The following is a 17,183-nucleotide window of genomic DNA, read 5'->3' on the forward strand; positions in this document are numbered from 1 at the left end:
CACTGGAAACTTTGGCATGTGAAAATGTAAAAATTTTGGGGGAATTGTGAAATAACAATTTTTTTTTTTGTCCTTATTTTTCGACCTCGGATGGATCTGAAATTTCTGGAGGAGAGTTGCAGCACAAGGATCTCTTGTTTCTCACAACCAACAACTTTGAACAGGAGTCGAGAACTAGCGGTAGATGTGTTGTTCTTCAGTTGCAGGTTTCGATTGGCACAACTGATGGCACATCCAGGTCTGATCTTCAAGGGTTTTGGTTGTCTAGGAGAGGGTTTCCTTCATTTAAAACCTCAGCCCAAACAGATCACTCATAAAGGAGATCAAAGCACTTTAGTGGGTGACGCCGGAAAATTATAGAGGATTAGGAGGTAACACAACTGATCAATTCAAAAGAAAAAAAGAACTCGCCACCCAAAGGAAATCCACCTAAGGGATAAGAGAACTCAAGAAGAACTACTTCTCAAAGGCCAAAGGCTCAAATTATGAATAAACTCCAAGTATGTTCCATTCAATTCACTGGTATAAGCTTATATAGGTGAGCAAGGAACAACCTTCCAAGCATAGGCAATTTTTAAAGACAAACATTGGGAAGACAAACAACTATTCAATAGGAAAGGACCTTGGGGACTTTGGGAACCTTGAGAGACATTTTCCATATCTTGAAGAGTCTAGAAATATAATGGTTGAAGTTCCCAAGAAGTTTTAGAACTGAATGTGAATGAAAGTTGGACTAAAAAGATGAATTTCAAACTTCTAAGAGTCTGCAATCAGCCCAGACACACTTTACCAAAACAGCCATAACTTCTAGAAAATAGCAAATAAGACACCATTTTTTTGTTGGAAAATAGACTTCTAGACCTTTCCATCCATATATGGAACGACTTCTAGTTCCTTCTGAGTTGGTTCTGGTGTCTCCGTGAAGTAACCCCAAAATCTTGGACTGCAACTTTTATTTCCAGCTTCTATCATTTGGCTTGGGCTTGGGGGCTTATTGGAATGGGTTGTTGGCCCATTTGAAAATGCTCCTGCATCATACACTTCTGCTGTGCATAAACTCGTCTCTGAGTTTTCTATATTTTCTTCTTCATGATAGGGAGAAAGGTCTGCAACATTGAATGTTGTCGAGACAGCATAATCACTAGGGAGTTCAATTTTATAGGCATTTTCTCCAATCTTTTGTAACACCTTGAATGGACCATCAGCCCTAGGCTTAAGCTTACCATGATGTCCTCGAGGAAATCTTTCTTTCCGAAGATGGATCCATACTAGATCTCCTTCTTTAAAGGCACAAGGCTTTCGATGCTTATTTGCTCTTTCTTGATACTTCTTGTGTTTTATGATTTTCTCACGAACTTGCTTATGCAGCCTTTTGATGTAGTTAGCTTGTTCCTTGGCGTCTCTACTGAGATGTTGAGTGATGGGAAGCGGAGCTAAGTCCAATGGACTTATAGGATTTCTACCATAAACAACCTCAAAGGGACGTTTTCCAGTTGTTTGGCTTGAAGAACGATTGTAAAAAAATTCAGCTAGCGCCAAAATAAGATCCCATTGGCGCAAGTTGCTTGAAATTAAACTCAAAAGATTTCCCAAGCTTCTTTTAACAATTTCAGTTTGTCCATCGGTTTGAGGATGATGAGAGGAACTGAATTGAAGTGTAGTGCCAAGCTTCCTCCAAAGCATGCGCCAAAAATGACATAAATTTGGAATCCCGATCAGACGTGATTGTCTTAGGGATACCATGAAGTCTCACAATCTCTTGAAAGTAAAGATTTGCTACATAAGTAGCATCAAGAGTCTTGTTACATGGTACAAAATGTGCCATTTTAGAGAACCGATCAACGACCACCATGATAGAATCTTTATTCCTTTGGGTTGTAGGTAAACCAACCACAAAATCTAGGCTCACATCTTCCCAAGGAGCAGTTGGCAACGGTAATGGAGTGTATAAGCCGGTATTTTGGGCATGACTTTTGGCAATGTGACAAGTTCTACATCGCTCCACATGTCTTTTAACATCTCTCTCCATTCGAGGTCAATAGAAACTTTCTTGTACAAGAAAGAGAGTTTTATCTCTTCCAAAGTGTCTAGCTAGACCTCCACCATGGGCTTCATTGACAATGGCTTCCCTTAGAGAACATTTAGGAATGCATAAGCAATTTTATTTTAAAAGAAATCCATCTTGCAACAAAAATTGTTGAGTGGGTCCCTCAGAACATGCTTTCCAAATATTTTCAAAGTTGGGATCATCATCATATAGTTCTTTGATCATGTCAGAGCCTAAGACTTTCACTTGCATTGTGGTAAGCAAGGAATGTCTTCTACTTAATGCATCCGCCACTTAATTAAGAACTCCAGATTTATGCTTGATAAGAAAAGTAAAGGCTTGAAGAAATTCTACCCACTTGTCATGCCGGTTGTTGGGCTTGTGTTGAGCATTAATATACTTCAAGGCTTCATGATCCGAAAAAAGAACAGAATAATAAATAATGTTACCAATGATCCAAAGCTCGAGCAATAGCATAAAACTCCTTATCATATGTGGAGTAGTTCTTGTGGGAATTATTTAATTTTTCACTAAAGAATGCAATAGGTTTTCCTTCTTGGCTAAGAACCGCACCAATTCCCACATTTGAAGCATCACAATCAACTTCAAAAACTTCATCAAAATTTGGGAGTGCAAGAATAGGAGCTTCAGTTACCTTCCTTTTAAGGAGTTCAAAGCTCTGTTGTGCTTCTTTGGTCCACTTGAAATTGCTCTACGCATTCGGTGATAGGAGAGATGATAGTGCTAAAATTCTTAATGAAGCGCCGATAAAATGAGGCTAACCCATGAAAGCTCCGAATGTCATATATAGATGTTGGGATAGGCCAGCTTGTGATTGCCTCCACCTTGCTAGGATCCATCTTGATTCCTTCACTGGAAACCACATAGCCTAGAAATATAAGGCTATTGGTAAAGAAGTGACACTTCTTTATGTTGGCGTAAAACTTTTGCTCCCTTAGAACCTTGAAAACTTGATGGATATGCTCCAAGTGCTTCTCTTGGGTAGAGCTATGAATAAGGATATCATCAAAATAAACAACAACAAAGCGACCAATAAATGGTTTAAAAATGTGATTCATAAGCCACATAAAGGTATTAGGAGCATTAGAAAGGCCGAAAGGCCGAAAGGCATGACCATTCATTTATAAAGGCCGTCTCTTGTCTTGAAGGAGGTTTTCCACTCATCTCTAGATCTCATTCAAATTTGATGGTATCCACTTCAAAGATCAATCTTTGAAAAGATATTGGCACCATGGAGCTGGTCAAGAAGATCATCAAGTCAAATAGGGAATCGGTACTTGATGATGATTTTTTTCACCGCTCTACCATCAATGCACATACGCCAAGATCCATCCTTCTTTGGCACAAGAAGGGCAAGGACAGTACATGGACTCTTGCTTTCCCTAACCATTCCTCTAGCCATATAGTCATCTACTTTCCGTTGTAGCTCTTCGTGCTCATTTGGACTCATTTTATAGGCTGCCTTATTTGGAATGACAGCTCCCGAAACAAAATCTATGCAATGTTGAATATCCTTTATGGGTGGAAGATTGGGTGGAAGTTCTTCCGGAGCAGCATCCTTAATCTCTTGAAGAAGGGGTTGCACTTCAGGAGGGATGACATAGTTTGCTTCATTTCTTCTAACACCACAAGAGCATGAGCCACATTTGATTTTTCTATGGCCTTATGAACTTCAGATTTTGAGAGTAAATTATTTCCCTCCCCTTTTGAAGGTTTAGGATTTCTCTCTATTTTGGATGGACCCAGAGTGACTTTAATTCCATTTTTCTTAAAAGTGTAAGTATTCTTGAACCCATCATGCTTAGTTTTTCTGTCAAATTGCCAAGGCCTCCCAAGAAGCAAATGGCAAGCATCCATGGGAACAACATCACACCATACTTCATTATTATATTTTTTCCCAATGGAAAATTGAACAAGGCATCTTTTATCTACTTTTACCTCATTTCCCTTGTGAAGCCATGAAAGCTTGTAAGGTTGAGGATGCTTCTCCATCTTGAGTTGCAATTTCTCCACCTTTGTTGTAGCTACTACATTTTCACAGTTTCCTCCATCAATGATGATATTACACACTTTTCCATGGGAGGCGCATCTAGTGTGAAATATATTATTACGTGGCCATGTCTCTTCTTCAATAGGGGTTGCATTCAAAATTTGACAAAGGATTAGAGACTCTCCTTGATTTCTATAGACAACTTCCTCTTCCTTTTCCGATCCTTCATGGGAACTAGATGTGTTCACTTGTTGTTCTTCTTCAAAATCTTCTTTAACTAAAAGAAACAAATTCTGGTTCAAGTGTTTTAAAACTTCTATCTTCGTTAACTTCCTCATTTGGGTACTCATCGTACTTGGGAGGTTCTTGATAACGATATTGAGGGAAACCACCTCCGTTTGAGGCTTCACTTTAAGCACGACCAAAGAGGTTAACATCCTCTTCATTAGAAGAAACATGCTCCGAATCATGATGCAAATCATCATGTTCCAGAGATTCGAAGCATTGCAAACGCTCCTGCAATTGTTGCACTTGTCTCCTTAGGTCATCCATCTCCACGCCTCTTAAGTCTCTTTCTCGAGTTGTTGGTGTTTCAGCGTTTGGTCCATGTCTTCGACGACCTGCCATTGAACCTAGGCTTTGATACCAACTTGACGTCGGAAAATTATAGAGGATTAGGAGGTAACACGAGTGATTAATTCAAAAGAAAAAAAGAACTTGCCACCCAATGGAAATCCACCTAAGGGATAAGAGAACTCAAGAAGAACTACTTCTCAAAGGCCAAAGGCTCAAATTATGAATAAACTCCAAGTATGTTCCATTCCATTCACGGGTATAAGCTTATATAGATGAGAAAGGAACAACCTTCCAAGCATAGGCAATTTCCAAGAATAAAATTAAGACTCATTAGAAAGACAAACATTGGGAAGACAAACAACTATCCAATAGGAAAGGACCTTGGGGACTTTGGGAACCTTGAGAGACATTTTCCACATCTTGAAGAGTCTAGAAATATAATGGTTGAAGTTCCCAAGAAGTTCTAGAACTGAATGTGAATGAAAGTTGGGCTAAAAAGATTCTAAGAGTCTGCAATCTGCCCAGACACACTTTACCAAAATGGCCATAACTTCTTCTAGAAAACAGCAAATGAGGCACCCTTTTTTTTGTTGGAAAATAGACTTCTAGACCTTTCCATCCATGTATAGCACGACTTCTAGTTCTTTCTGAATTGGTTCAGGTGTCTCCGTGAAATTACCCCAAAATCCTGGACTACAACTTTTATTTCCAGCTTCTATCCTTTGGTTTGGGCTTGTGGGCTTATTGGAATGGGTTGTTGGCCCATTTGAAAATGCTCTTGCATCAGTCGGGTAGCAACTGTTGTCAGAAACAAGGTTGGAAAAGGAGGTGGAAAGATGACCAAGGGAAGAAGATGAAGAAAAGAAGAAATGAGAGAAAGGAGATCAGAGATTGAAAGGGAGAGAAGCGTGCACAACATCCATAGTTTCACCCAAAACCTTCATTCAATTCCATTCAATTCTGAAACTCAAGACGGAAACTCAATTCTGAAACTCAATTTAGTTACATGGGTAATATAAAGGAAAAAATCAAGATAAGTCAGGAAACTAATCTAAATTATAAATAAAATCCTAATCAAATAAAACTTGACTCCTAGTTAACGTGAACTGTACTAACTCTTAGAAAAGGAAGGAAATAAATTACTAAATAAAATTCAAAGTAACCCTAAATAAACCAACGCCATACTACATCACAAAGGGAGTGGGGGAGTAGGCGAAGCTACCATCGTTTGCAGTGGGCTTTTGAGAGAAACAGAGAGATTTATACTGAGACATAATTTGTTGGAGGGGGGAATAGGTTTCAAAGTGTGAAAGAGATTCATAGATAAGGGGGTGGAGGCCAGAGGAAGAGATGCAAAGAGAAATAGAAGGGGTGATGCATATAAATCACTTAAAGGGTTTATTTTATTGGAAATAAGCCTTGGGTTGTGCTGGAGAATGGTGGAGAGTCCATAAAAAGCAACTCTGAGTTCGAGGACATAAGCCTAGAACTTGGGAAGAAATGAAGTACGAGTTAGCGACCCAATACCTCCCTGCATTTATCTAAAAAAGGCTCTTCCCTCCGCAAGATTCCCACCATAAGACATCTACAGGTCTCCAAAAGACACCCACAAGTGACGAGCGTCAGAAACAATTGGTAGACCACTTGGCCGCTCTTGTGCAAATATATGCAAATGAGCAACAAGAGAAGACACCTCCAACCAAAGCACTAGAACTTGAAGTTGGGGTTAGTGTGGAAGAAATTCCAGCCATTCCTAATGTTAAGGAAGATTTGGTCCTTGATGTACTTGTTGGGAAACATGTCCACACTCCTTGCTATGTTTTGGTGTTAACAAACAAACATACGTCTTTAACTTGGTTTGATAAAATGTGATTAGCTTGAAGAAAGTGTAATTAGTTTGAAGAAACACTTAGAAGGGTTGAATCAAGACATCAAGGTTTGAACACATGCAGACATGATCTTGAAGCTTAAAGACATTCAAGACCGAAGATAAAGACATCAAGACCCATAATGATGAAGACATCAAGACCCAGGATGAAGACCATAGGATAGAGAATATATTTTGTAATCTGTACACACATTGCATAGGCACGCACCTCATGCATCATACTAGAATGACCTTAGGTGGTAGAGTGCAATATGCTCTAGTAAAACTCTGTGAAAACAGATTAAACTGACTTAAGGGCATTTTGGGCAATCTTAAAGTCGGTATCATATTGACCAGTCGTCAAAACACTGACGACTGGTCAATATGACAGAATTCTGTCAAAACAGTTTGTCCTGTTGGCAGTCGACCGGCTGGAAGCCCTGGTCGACCGGAACTGTCCGAGACCATATCCGGTCTAACGCTAAAAAGTCCCGGTCGACCGGTGCCTCCCTGGAAAAGCTCCAACAGCTATTTTTTTACCTCAATGGCTCTTTCCGGTTGACCAGATACCAATGGCGGTCGACCGGTGGTCCCAAAATACGACCGTTAAGAGTCTAATTTCTTGCCTAAAATGCTTCACTAAGCTCACCTTTAAATACCCAAGCCACTTTTAATTAAATATCAATTAAGAAAGAGAATTAAGAGAATTATTGTAAGCATTCAAGAGTCATTAGGATTATTCTATCCTAATTGAGCTGTTCGATTATTCTAATCCCAACGAAAGGCTCAAGTCTCAATCAAGTCCTTCACTCTCTCTTGTGCAAGTCAAAGCCATAAGAGAGGACTTTACGAAAAGTGCATCATTCATCTCTCATTGTTATCATTTGCACCACACTTGAGGTATTCCTCTTATTCCACTACTTATTTATTTCTGTTTTTATAATTCTAGACTGTACTTAGGGTTGTAAGGATTCTCTTATCCTAAAAAGAGGAAAGTGTCTCTCTACCTCCAAAAGAGATTGTAAATGTGCCTCTCTACTTGTAAAGGGGATTTGTAAGGATAATCTTATCCGTGAAAAAGATTGTAAAGGTTTTCTTCCCTACCTACCGTACTGAAAGGGAGAACTAGTGGAATACCTTACAAGAGGATTCTTGTAGGGAGTGGACTAGACTCGGATTGAGTTGAACCACTATAATTCTCGGTGTTGTGTGATTGCGCTTGTTCTATTTTATTCCGCATTTCTTATTTACAATCACATTTGGGACAGTACTTCGAAAAGAGTCAAAATTCCACTAGTATAACCTATTCACCCCCCCTTTAAGTTATTTCAGTACTAACCAGTGAAATTCATGAGGAAGAAGTTGAAAGCAACATGGTCGCAATGGTGGACGATGAGGTCGGGCTCTAGGAGATTGGCACTACAACAACTATGATGAGTGTGAACAACCAAGAGCAAGATCCTACGAGATTGAAGTAGTGGTTGAAGAAATCATTGAGGAGACTGTGAATGACAGGACGAAGAAATTAAGAAGCTCAAGTTTAAGTTTGAGAAGGTAAAAGATGTACTAGAAGACAACCCTATGGATACATCCGATGATGTTGAGGTTGCGCATGTGGAATTCATCATCCCATTAAAGTATCTAGAAGATCGTGCCCTTTACATTATAGACTACATTCATGTCTTCAAAGAATTGCCTGAGTTTTACTGTAGACTGCAACTTAACCTAACCTTCATCACACCAATGTGGTCATTCTCATGTTCAAAATCATGGTCGAGTTTTTTTTTTTTTAAGTGGTGGAGAATTTATGCAAAATAAGTCTCTTAAAGGGTTTATTTTATTGGAAATAAGCCTTGGGTTGGGCCTTTGATCCTATTGGTTTTATTTGTAATAGGTTATTTTAATGGGCCTAAAATATGGCTAGAAAGTAGGAAAACGAGATTTTATTCATTAGTTTCGTTAGAGTTTTGTTTTGAAACTATTATCTTTGTTATTTTAATTTACCAGTCAGTTTAGGTTTTCCAATTAGTTATGGATCTGCAGCTTTGTGCTCCCAAAATCCTGAGAAAGAATTCTTCAGCAGCTGAGATAGCTGTGGGGGAGAGGCCTAGGCTGAGATAGCCATCCCATCATCTCACTCAAATCTATCCCATCTCCCAAAATCCTGAGAAAGAATTCTTCAATAGTTGAGATAGCTATGTGTAAGAGAGGTCTAGGCTAAGATAGCCATCCCTTGATCCCACCTACATATATCCCATCTCAATCCTTCTTCTTTTCTTATTTATTCTTTCATCATCTTCTTCATCCTACAAGAAGTAAGTATTGTTCTTCAAGTTTTCCTTGACTTTCAAGTCTTCTCGAAGGTTGGATGTCACACGTTTTTTCGGATTAAGAAATTCAGCTATCCGATCGAACTCAAATCTGACCAGGCATTCAAGAACCCTAATTTGGAGATTGATCCAAATCTGGGCTTTTTCTGATGGCTTGATCTTGAGATAATTACAAAATACCTATTCTGCCCTTACCTGCTCAAAATCTGGAAAAGTTATTGTTTTGTGTTCAAATAGTTACTGTCTTGCTTCCGTTTGTTGATTCAATTCAACTATTGAAATCAAAGATTTTTTGCGCTTTATTACCCTAATTTCTGAACCCTAATTTTGGGCTGGAAATTATTGTTTGCCCTCACAGTTATTGTTTGTTTTTCCTCCATAGTTGCTGTCTTATTTCACTCTTAGTCTTCATTATTTGCATCTTGACCATCCTTTGAGTATAGATCCTTGTCAACTGACTAATATTTTGATTGATCAAGGCCCCAACACCTACATAACCCAACCCAAGTCTTATTTCCAATAAAATAAACCCTTTAAATGACTTGTCTGCATCATGGGGCAGAGAGAGAGAGAGAGAGAGAGAGAGAGAGAGAGAGAGAGAGAGAGAGATGAAGGGAGTAGGTAGAGAATGATCAACGAAGCTTCCAGAAGGTCGACCAAATTTTTAAGAGTTTTTTATTCAGGTTTTCGGTGGACAACCATCAGTCTTTTCGGTCTTGGTTTGGATCAACCGATACCAGTATTTTTTCATCACCCTGAACCAAATCGAGAGTGTTAAGAGGTAATCATTGTTCTGGTTTCGGGTTTTTTTTGTTGGTTTCATCAGTCTAATTCAAAATTGACATCCCTAAATCTGGGAGTTTAACTTCTAACACATAAAGGACTCAAATAACCCCACAAATTGGACTGAACTAATCTTACTTGACTAATCTCATATTCTTAGCTTCTATCCATATTCTAGGCCCATTAAACTGAACAATTACAAATTAAACAAACCCTTTGGACCAAAGGCCCAATACATATATAACCCAACCCAAGACTTATCCACTAAATACGCCCGTCTCTATGATTGTCTTGCATCACACCCACTCACTCTTCTACATGCACGCCCATGCACAAACTGACAAATATTATTGACATTGCACACACTGTCTGAGACTTTCCAACATATGAATTTTTGGGCAATTCATTTGTCTTTTGTGCATCCTGCTTACCGCAGTTTTTGGTGCTGCAGCATCTTTCTGACAATGATATTGAAGCTTTGATATCAGATGAAGTTTTCCAGCCAAAAATCATTTGGTCTGTTGGCGATGTGCAGGTCATTATAGTCTTTAATTGATTTTTGTGCTAACACTCAAAACAAATACTATTTAGCTCTGTCAAGCATAATTCATTCATACTAGTGAATCGTGATGACTCAGGTTACATGTGGAACTCTTGGTCTTTCTACAGCTAGTGTCAAACTAATTGATGCTGATGGTGCAGAGCATGTTGCATGTTCAATTGGGACTGGTCCAGTTGATGCAGCTTACAAGGCCATTGATATCATTGTCCAGGTTTGAGATCGATATTTTTCCTCCAAAACTTTCCGTTATTTCTTGATAGTTTTTAGTGCGGTACTATAATAGTGAATGTCAATCAGCAAGGTTGGTGCAGTTCATGCAGTTGCATCAACTCTAAAGTATATTTTTATAAGACTGCTTAAAGGCTACTGTGGAGTTGGCCAATAGGAAAGTACATACAAATAAACTGAGTGTACCTACTATGGGGATTGTCAGTTCAATTAGTGGCAATCTAGGAGTGTAGAATTAGAAATTGATGCATTGGAGGAAGTGAGGAACAAGGTTCGGCACCAATAATCAATGATTTAATGGTTGCTATTGGAGTTAGGATCATTTCCAACTGATCTAATACAATTGATTTTTTTTTTTTTTTAATGGGGGGGGGGCGGGGGTTAATAAATAATTCATTACCAAGGAAGAAAAATATACAATTCTTATTGAGGGGAGGTTGACAGATGGTTCAGTCATGTACAATGAAGACTAACATATGTACCAGCAAGGAGGGGGGATGGTTTAAATTGTAAGGTTAGAGAAACAAATAGAAGGCAAAGATTTGAGTTGGAAGTGGTGATGAAGAGGACCCCCCAGCCCCACCCACCCCCTTCCCCACCCCCCCCCTCCTCCCCCCTCCCCCCTCCCCCCTCCCCCCAACACCCCCCAAAAAAGAAAAAAAGTGTTGAGAAAAGTCTTTGACTGCTTCAATGAACAAGAGAGATGATCTTATATAATGCTGGATGCGAACAGGAATTATGTAGGTGCCCCCAACTCCCCAAGTAGTTTTATTTTGTCTGAGAACAAAGTGTCAATTTTCTAGGTTCTACAAGTTGTTTTCTTCACATGATTTTTCTCTCCACCAAGTTTTACGTTCGGTAAGACATGCCACCGTTATTAATGGCTTTTATTTTTAGGTACTTGATTTTCCTTTTCTTTTCCTGTTGAAATCCTTCCACAGATTACTGGCTGATATAGTGTACCATGGTAATTTTTGGATAACTCTTACTCCCGCTTTCCCTCAAAGATAGTCATCCTTCCCATATCGGGCTGTCTCTTGTCCATGTTTTAAATTGGGTACTGACTTCTTATTAATTTAACTATTTGTCCCATTACATTGATTCATAGTTGTCACGGCACCAAGGCGAACCAAGGCGGTGGAGGGTTGTCTAAGTGCTTAGGCGAGAAGGCGTCCGCCTTAAGGCGAACAAGTGTTATTTTTTTTTTTTTCCTATTTTCTAACATTATTTAGTAAGTTATATATACCTTGTATCATAAAAAATCAAGATTAAGCAACATCAAGTCATTAAAAATCAACATTTAGACACATCAATTCATAAAAAAATTAACATTAAGTCATATTAAGTTATAAAAAATCAACATTTAGAAAAATGCTCTTATTCTATAATAAGTTTGACTGGTCAAATGATTCTATTTTTACATGAGACTTTTTGTATTAGTTATAACATAAAACCAGCTTTCTAACAAGTATAAGATTACTTAAATCTGAGTTGCAATGACAAAGTTATGATTCAGTCAAACTTATTTTTAAGTGCACAAATACTGTTAAAATCGCCTGAATAAAAATAATTTTATGAATATCAAAATAAAATATTATTTTACCGGACTTTTGGTTTTTAGCAATGTTTTAACATGATAGAATTTATAAAATTTTCATAATTGAGAAAAACCCTAGCATTTAAAAGTTGAAAATCGTCTCTATAACCAAAATCCACTTTTTGTTCTTGGATTGGGGGGTTGAATTTTTATCCTTTTAGAATTTTATTTTTAAATTATTTTTATTGGATTCAAATAGGGGGTATTTGCTTATTTATGAATAATATCTTAAGTAAATGAAATAACAAATATTAAATAAGTGCCGAAACATTTACTTCAATGAAATAATAAATATTTATGCCAAAACATTTATTTGAAATGATATTTGGCATAAATAAGTGCCGAAACACAAGGCGACATGCAGTGCAACAAGGCGGATGTCGCTTACGCCCCAGGCAAACCGCCTGGACACCTAGTCATCGCCTAGGTGACGCCTTGACAACTATGCATTGATTACCACAATTCATTTAAAAGATTCTAAATTTGTAGTGGAGGGAGGGCAAATCGAAGGTACTGCTATTTTTGGTGCCATAAGCATCCTCCCTTAAACTTGGTGTTTCTTAAATGGGATGGTCATCGCAGGACATGGAGGGTTTTTTTTTTTTTTTTTTTTTTTGGGTATTGCCCTTTTGGGTGAAGGGTCTGAATATCCTTTTTCTAACTGTTTGCAGAGACACATAGAACTTCTTGAGTACTCCATGAACTCAGTAACTGAAGGCATTGATGCAATGGCCTCCACAAGAGTTCTGATACGACCAGAGAATGGCTATACATCCACTCATGCACTTACTGGAGAAACCGTTCATCGTACTTTCGGGTATGGCATGCTTATGACTCTCCCTTGAAGACCATTACCTTTTATCAGTATTAAGTTGCTACTTGTCTTTCACCAGTGGAACTGGTGCGGGAATGGATATTGTTGTCTCCAGTGTCCGGGCATATGTCAGTGCCCTAAACAAGATGTTGGGTTTCAAGGAAGCAGCTGCATCAAAGGTGTCAAGTGACAATTCTGCGTCAAAGGTTCCTAGTGAGATTTCTCAAGTGTCTTCTTGAGGTTTAGTGCTTTATCGTGCTCTTGCTTGATTGTACTGTCTAATTGGGTTCGCCCAGTTGTGTTCTTTAATATTTGATGGTGTTAGAATTCTTTGAACATTGTGTGCATTTAAGCCTTTTTTTTCCTTTATTTTTTTTCCTAGGCCAAATCAGATAAAAACATGTGAATTATGAAAATATGCAATAAATTTGTAATTAATATTTTGCAAGTTCGCACTCTTTTGGCTAAAGAGTGCGAACAATGCCTGAATCAAGCGGAAAACACTTGTATTTAGGTTGAGTGATATAGCAGGAGGTAACTCTAATTGTAAATTAAGCAAAAATATTTAAGGAAATGTTCAAATCCTTCATTTTTTTTCTCGTGGTTTCTTGGTTATTCTTCTCTTTTTTTCGGTTTACTATCCATCTTGATGTACTGGGATTCTGGGAAGCCAACTTAAAGCTTCTGTGTTCCAATGCTCGTGTGCCTAGCTGATTGGTGCACTCATGTAACTGTAGCAAGGGTCCTTTCCATTTGAGCTGGATTACATCTTCTAGAGATGAGGATATATCATTAAGTAGGTAAAAAAATAGCTGACTCCGAGTATTATATGCAGCCAGCTCATTTTGCTATTATGTAAGAAACCATCGCTGTGAGAGATGAAAATCCCCCTCTAGGTATTTTGTTGGCTTGTAAGTAGATTAACACTATTCTTTGCCAAGGGAGCAACTCTTTCTACTGGTCTAGCCTGTCTTCTGCACTCTTAACACCCTGTGTCCGTAACGATTGCAACCATAGCAGTACCCTTTGAAACGTTGCATCTGTCAAGCTTTCCTATTGTAGCCATTATTTTTCTGATAACTGATTTTGGTGAAGCCATCTCTAACCACTTTCTTCTCTGCCATCTTCCTAGCAGTAGGAACTCTTAGCTTTTCTTTGATAAATTTCATCGGATTTCCTGGAGCGCCCCTTCCTCCTGTTCTCATAATTTTTTAGGATGCTTCTTGGACATATCCATGCAGAGTCTCTTGTGAGGAGATCTCTCATAGCTCAAGATCTCATCAAACACAGTCCCTTTTCTATAGCTAGAAGAGGGATGATCAACCTTAGTTGATTGAGAGACTATAATTTCATTGCCTTTGTGTCTCTGAATATTTACTAGAGGGGATAATGTAGTAGCTTTCACGGTACTCATTTGTTGTATTTTATCAAGCTCTTCCTTGAAAATCTCAATCTGCTCACCAACAAAAGTAGTTTCTTCTTCCTTTGGGAAGTGATTGATGTTCACTTCTTCAATGGTGTCTCTCAGATGACCGACTAATTCTTCAGTCTCTTCTGACTTTCAAGCGTTTCAATTATTTTCCTTTCTGTTTTGAGCTCTTTCATTATCAGTTAAATCTCAACCTAGAAATCATTTTCACCTTCTGGTTCTCTCTCGTTTGATTTTTCAACCTTCTTGAGTGAGGTTGTCTGCGATGGTCGTGAAGATTGTCTGATCAATCATCTTCAAACACCTCTTCCTTATTTTCTAACTCCTCTAATGTCTTTTCTTTTGAAATTATTTTTCTTCCTAGTGACAAATTTTTTCGTTCCTTTTCTTCGTTGTCATTATGTTGTCCCTCATCAGAATCATCAAACTTTCTTTCATTGGGACATTTGAGGATGATACAAAAGATGGCGAACAAAAACAACGATACCCTATAGGCTTACCAAACATCCATTCGTACCTCAATCAGGAGATACTACCTAGAAAGGCAGTCTGAGCAGTTTACTTGGAGACCATTCCATGACCTCGTATTTTCAGATCTTGAATGATTAGCCTTGATTAGGCACTTATCCGAGCACTGAGTCATTTTTCAGGGAATGTGGGGTCACGCCTAGTATTTGGGAGAGAAAATAGTACCCTAGTGGTCGGATATCGAGCCACGCCCATCTTCCGGTCTTCCTCCACCCACCATGCATTGCCCAGAGATCATCCCAGTAGACGAGATGGAGCGCTTGGCCGCCGGAGTATGGGAGGACTCTTTTCTGGACTAGGATAGGGACTACGGAACCTTCTTGGAGGAGGAGACAGTGTGCACTCCTCTCAGTCCCGATGGACCAGTGGTATGTTGCCCTTTCTTAAATATTTCCTTCAAATTCTTTTCTGTTTTCGTCTTGACTGTTCTTTCAGGGGAGAGTGAGACGTGTAGATCCTTTTGTTGTTCAGTTGCATGCCAGTGCTACTGATCCTACACAATCAGGACCCTCTACCAATGCCGATGGGTCTCTCAAGGTTGCTAACGTTCCCTTTTGTGGCTTCCCTGCCTAGACCTATCCCAACGTAGCCAACCCCAGTCTCCCTCATCTTCTAGAGCCGAAAACAGATGTAGACGTTTTACTTGGGCTGCCTATTCCTTATGATTATGTAAGTATCTGATCATCCTCCAATTAACTCTTGATTTCCTCTGGATGATATGCTCTTTCTTAGGTGTCCCCGGAGGTCTATGCTGAGATTACAAGGATGCACTATGGCCTGTGTGAGGTGATAGTTGCCAACGATCGGAAGATCGCACGGTAGGACGCACTGATTCAGGACCTGACCCAGAGGCTAAAGCAGGATGGACTAGCATCTGTGGATTCCCCGGTGCTCCATGAGGATGGTTCAGAGTATGGCTCAGATGATGGGTTTTGACTTATAGGGATTTGTTCCTGCATTTACTAAAAGCACAAACACATGGATATATTTTTTCTTTTTTCTTTTTCCCCCCTTTGTTTGTTCATCATTTTATTTCAGCATCTTATGAATGAAAATTTATCTTTGGTACAAAGAATTTTTTTTTTTTTTTTTTTTTTTTTTTTTTTGTTTTTTGTTTGCTTGCAATGCTTGGGCACAATCAATTCCATTACTCAAGTCATAATTAAAATAATCGGGATAACACAAAAATCCAAATACTTCCCTATTCTATTACCAAGTGAATTACATGAAAAGGAGAACAATGTTCCTACCACAGGTGGGATAGGTGAGTAATAAGATTGGGGAGACAATTCTTGAAGTGGGTGAAAGTTCACACTAACTCTTCTGGGTTCGTCTCCTTGAGTCCATATTGTCGGTTGATGTACATAGGCAAATAAAAGGATGTCCGAGTCAATCCCATCAACCTGGCATAATTGTAACCAGGATTCTTCATAAAAAAATCTTCTTGTGGCCTCCCTGGGTCCCTTCATGCGATATCTTGCATAGTTCTTTCCTGTAGGTACTTCTCCCAATCAGTGATGTGGTCGAATTTCGGAACTTCCTTCTTGTCCTTGCAGCTAAGGGCTTTGAGTGGGCCTCCTTTTGATGGCTTGGTTAACTTCAATTTTTCGAGGAGCCAAATCTGAAAAATAGCAGGACTCCCCTGATAATGATCTAGTCCGAATCTGTGGCCATAGCTCATATTATCAAATCCCTTGAGTGTTTCTGCAAGAACCATAGAGATGATATCACCTTCTTTCTTCAACTGTTTTAGTACCTCAATCAGAACGGGCGGTGCACCCCATCAGGGAGTGCGGAGAACATAGCAAGCTATCATGCAAAGTAAATAAGCATCCTGTGATCTCTGTTGATGGATTCCTCCCATTGATAGATACTGGATGAAGATCTGGGCCACCTTCAGAATTTCGATCCTCCCATACCTGACAAATTGCTTCACTTCCTCTTCTTTCCATCCGAAGAAGTCCTGGATTTTCTCTGAGTAATTTTTCTTCAAAGATGTTTGGAGCAAACTGCCTTTGGATGGAGATAACATACAAACTCGGAATTCTTCAAGAGTTGGGAAAATCTCTACTAATCTAAACCGAAATACATGCAGGTTGGCATCCTAGTGTTGAGGCACCTGCTGGAGTAATTGGTGATGTAGCTTCACATATCCAATCCGACCAAGAAATGACACATTCATGGATTCCAGTAATCCTGGTGCTCACATATTTATGTCTAAAGTCCATTTCCTCAACATCTCATCCAACGAGCCCATGAGTTTTCCTGAAACCAACACAAACAAAGAAATATGATGATTTATCAAAGCATTACTCATTAGCTAATAACTCAAACTAGCCTTTTCCACTGTTGCATCAAGCTCTTTTTTTTACTGATCAAAGGTAGAGAATAAACTGGCCTTGATAAAATGG

General features: G+C 38.9%; 1 protein-coding gene across 1 annotated transcript in view; it reads left to right on the forward strand.

Moving 5' to 3' along the window:
• LOC122063201 (2-isopropylmalate synthase A-like) overlaps positions 1–13,404 on the forward strand; it is an 85,392-nt gene extending 71,988 nt beyond the window's left edge. Inside the window, exons 9-12 of the mRNA XM_042626916.1 lie at positions 10,066–10,149; positions 10,253–10,387; positions 12,673–12,818; positions 12,895–13,404. Of these exons, the coding sequence (XP_042482850.1) occupies positions 10,066–10,149; positions 10,253–10,387; positions 12,673–12,818; positions 12,895–13,054 (525 nt within the window). The 3' untranslated portion in view covers positions 13,055–13,404. The remainder of the gene's footprint in view (positions 1–10,065; positions 10,150–10,252; positions 10,388–12,672; positions 12,819–12,894) is intronic.
• Positions 13,405–17,183: the final 3,779 nt, after the last annotated feature.

Source organism: Macadamia integrifolia, unplaced genomic scaffold (genome assembly GCF_013358625.1).
Source record: "Macadamia integrifolia cultivar HAES 741 unplaced genomic scaffold, SCU_Mint_v3 scaffold125, whole genome shotgun sequence".
Classification (NCBI taxonomy): domain Eukaryota; kingdom Viridiplantae; phylum Streptophyta; class Magnoliopsida; order Proteales; family Proteaceae; genus Macadamia; species Macadamia integrifolia.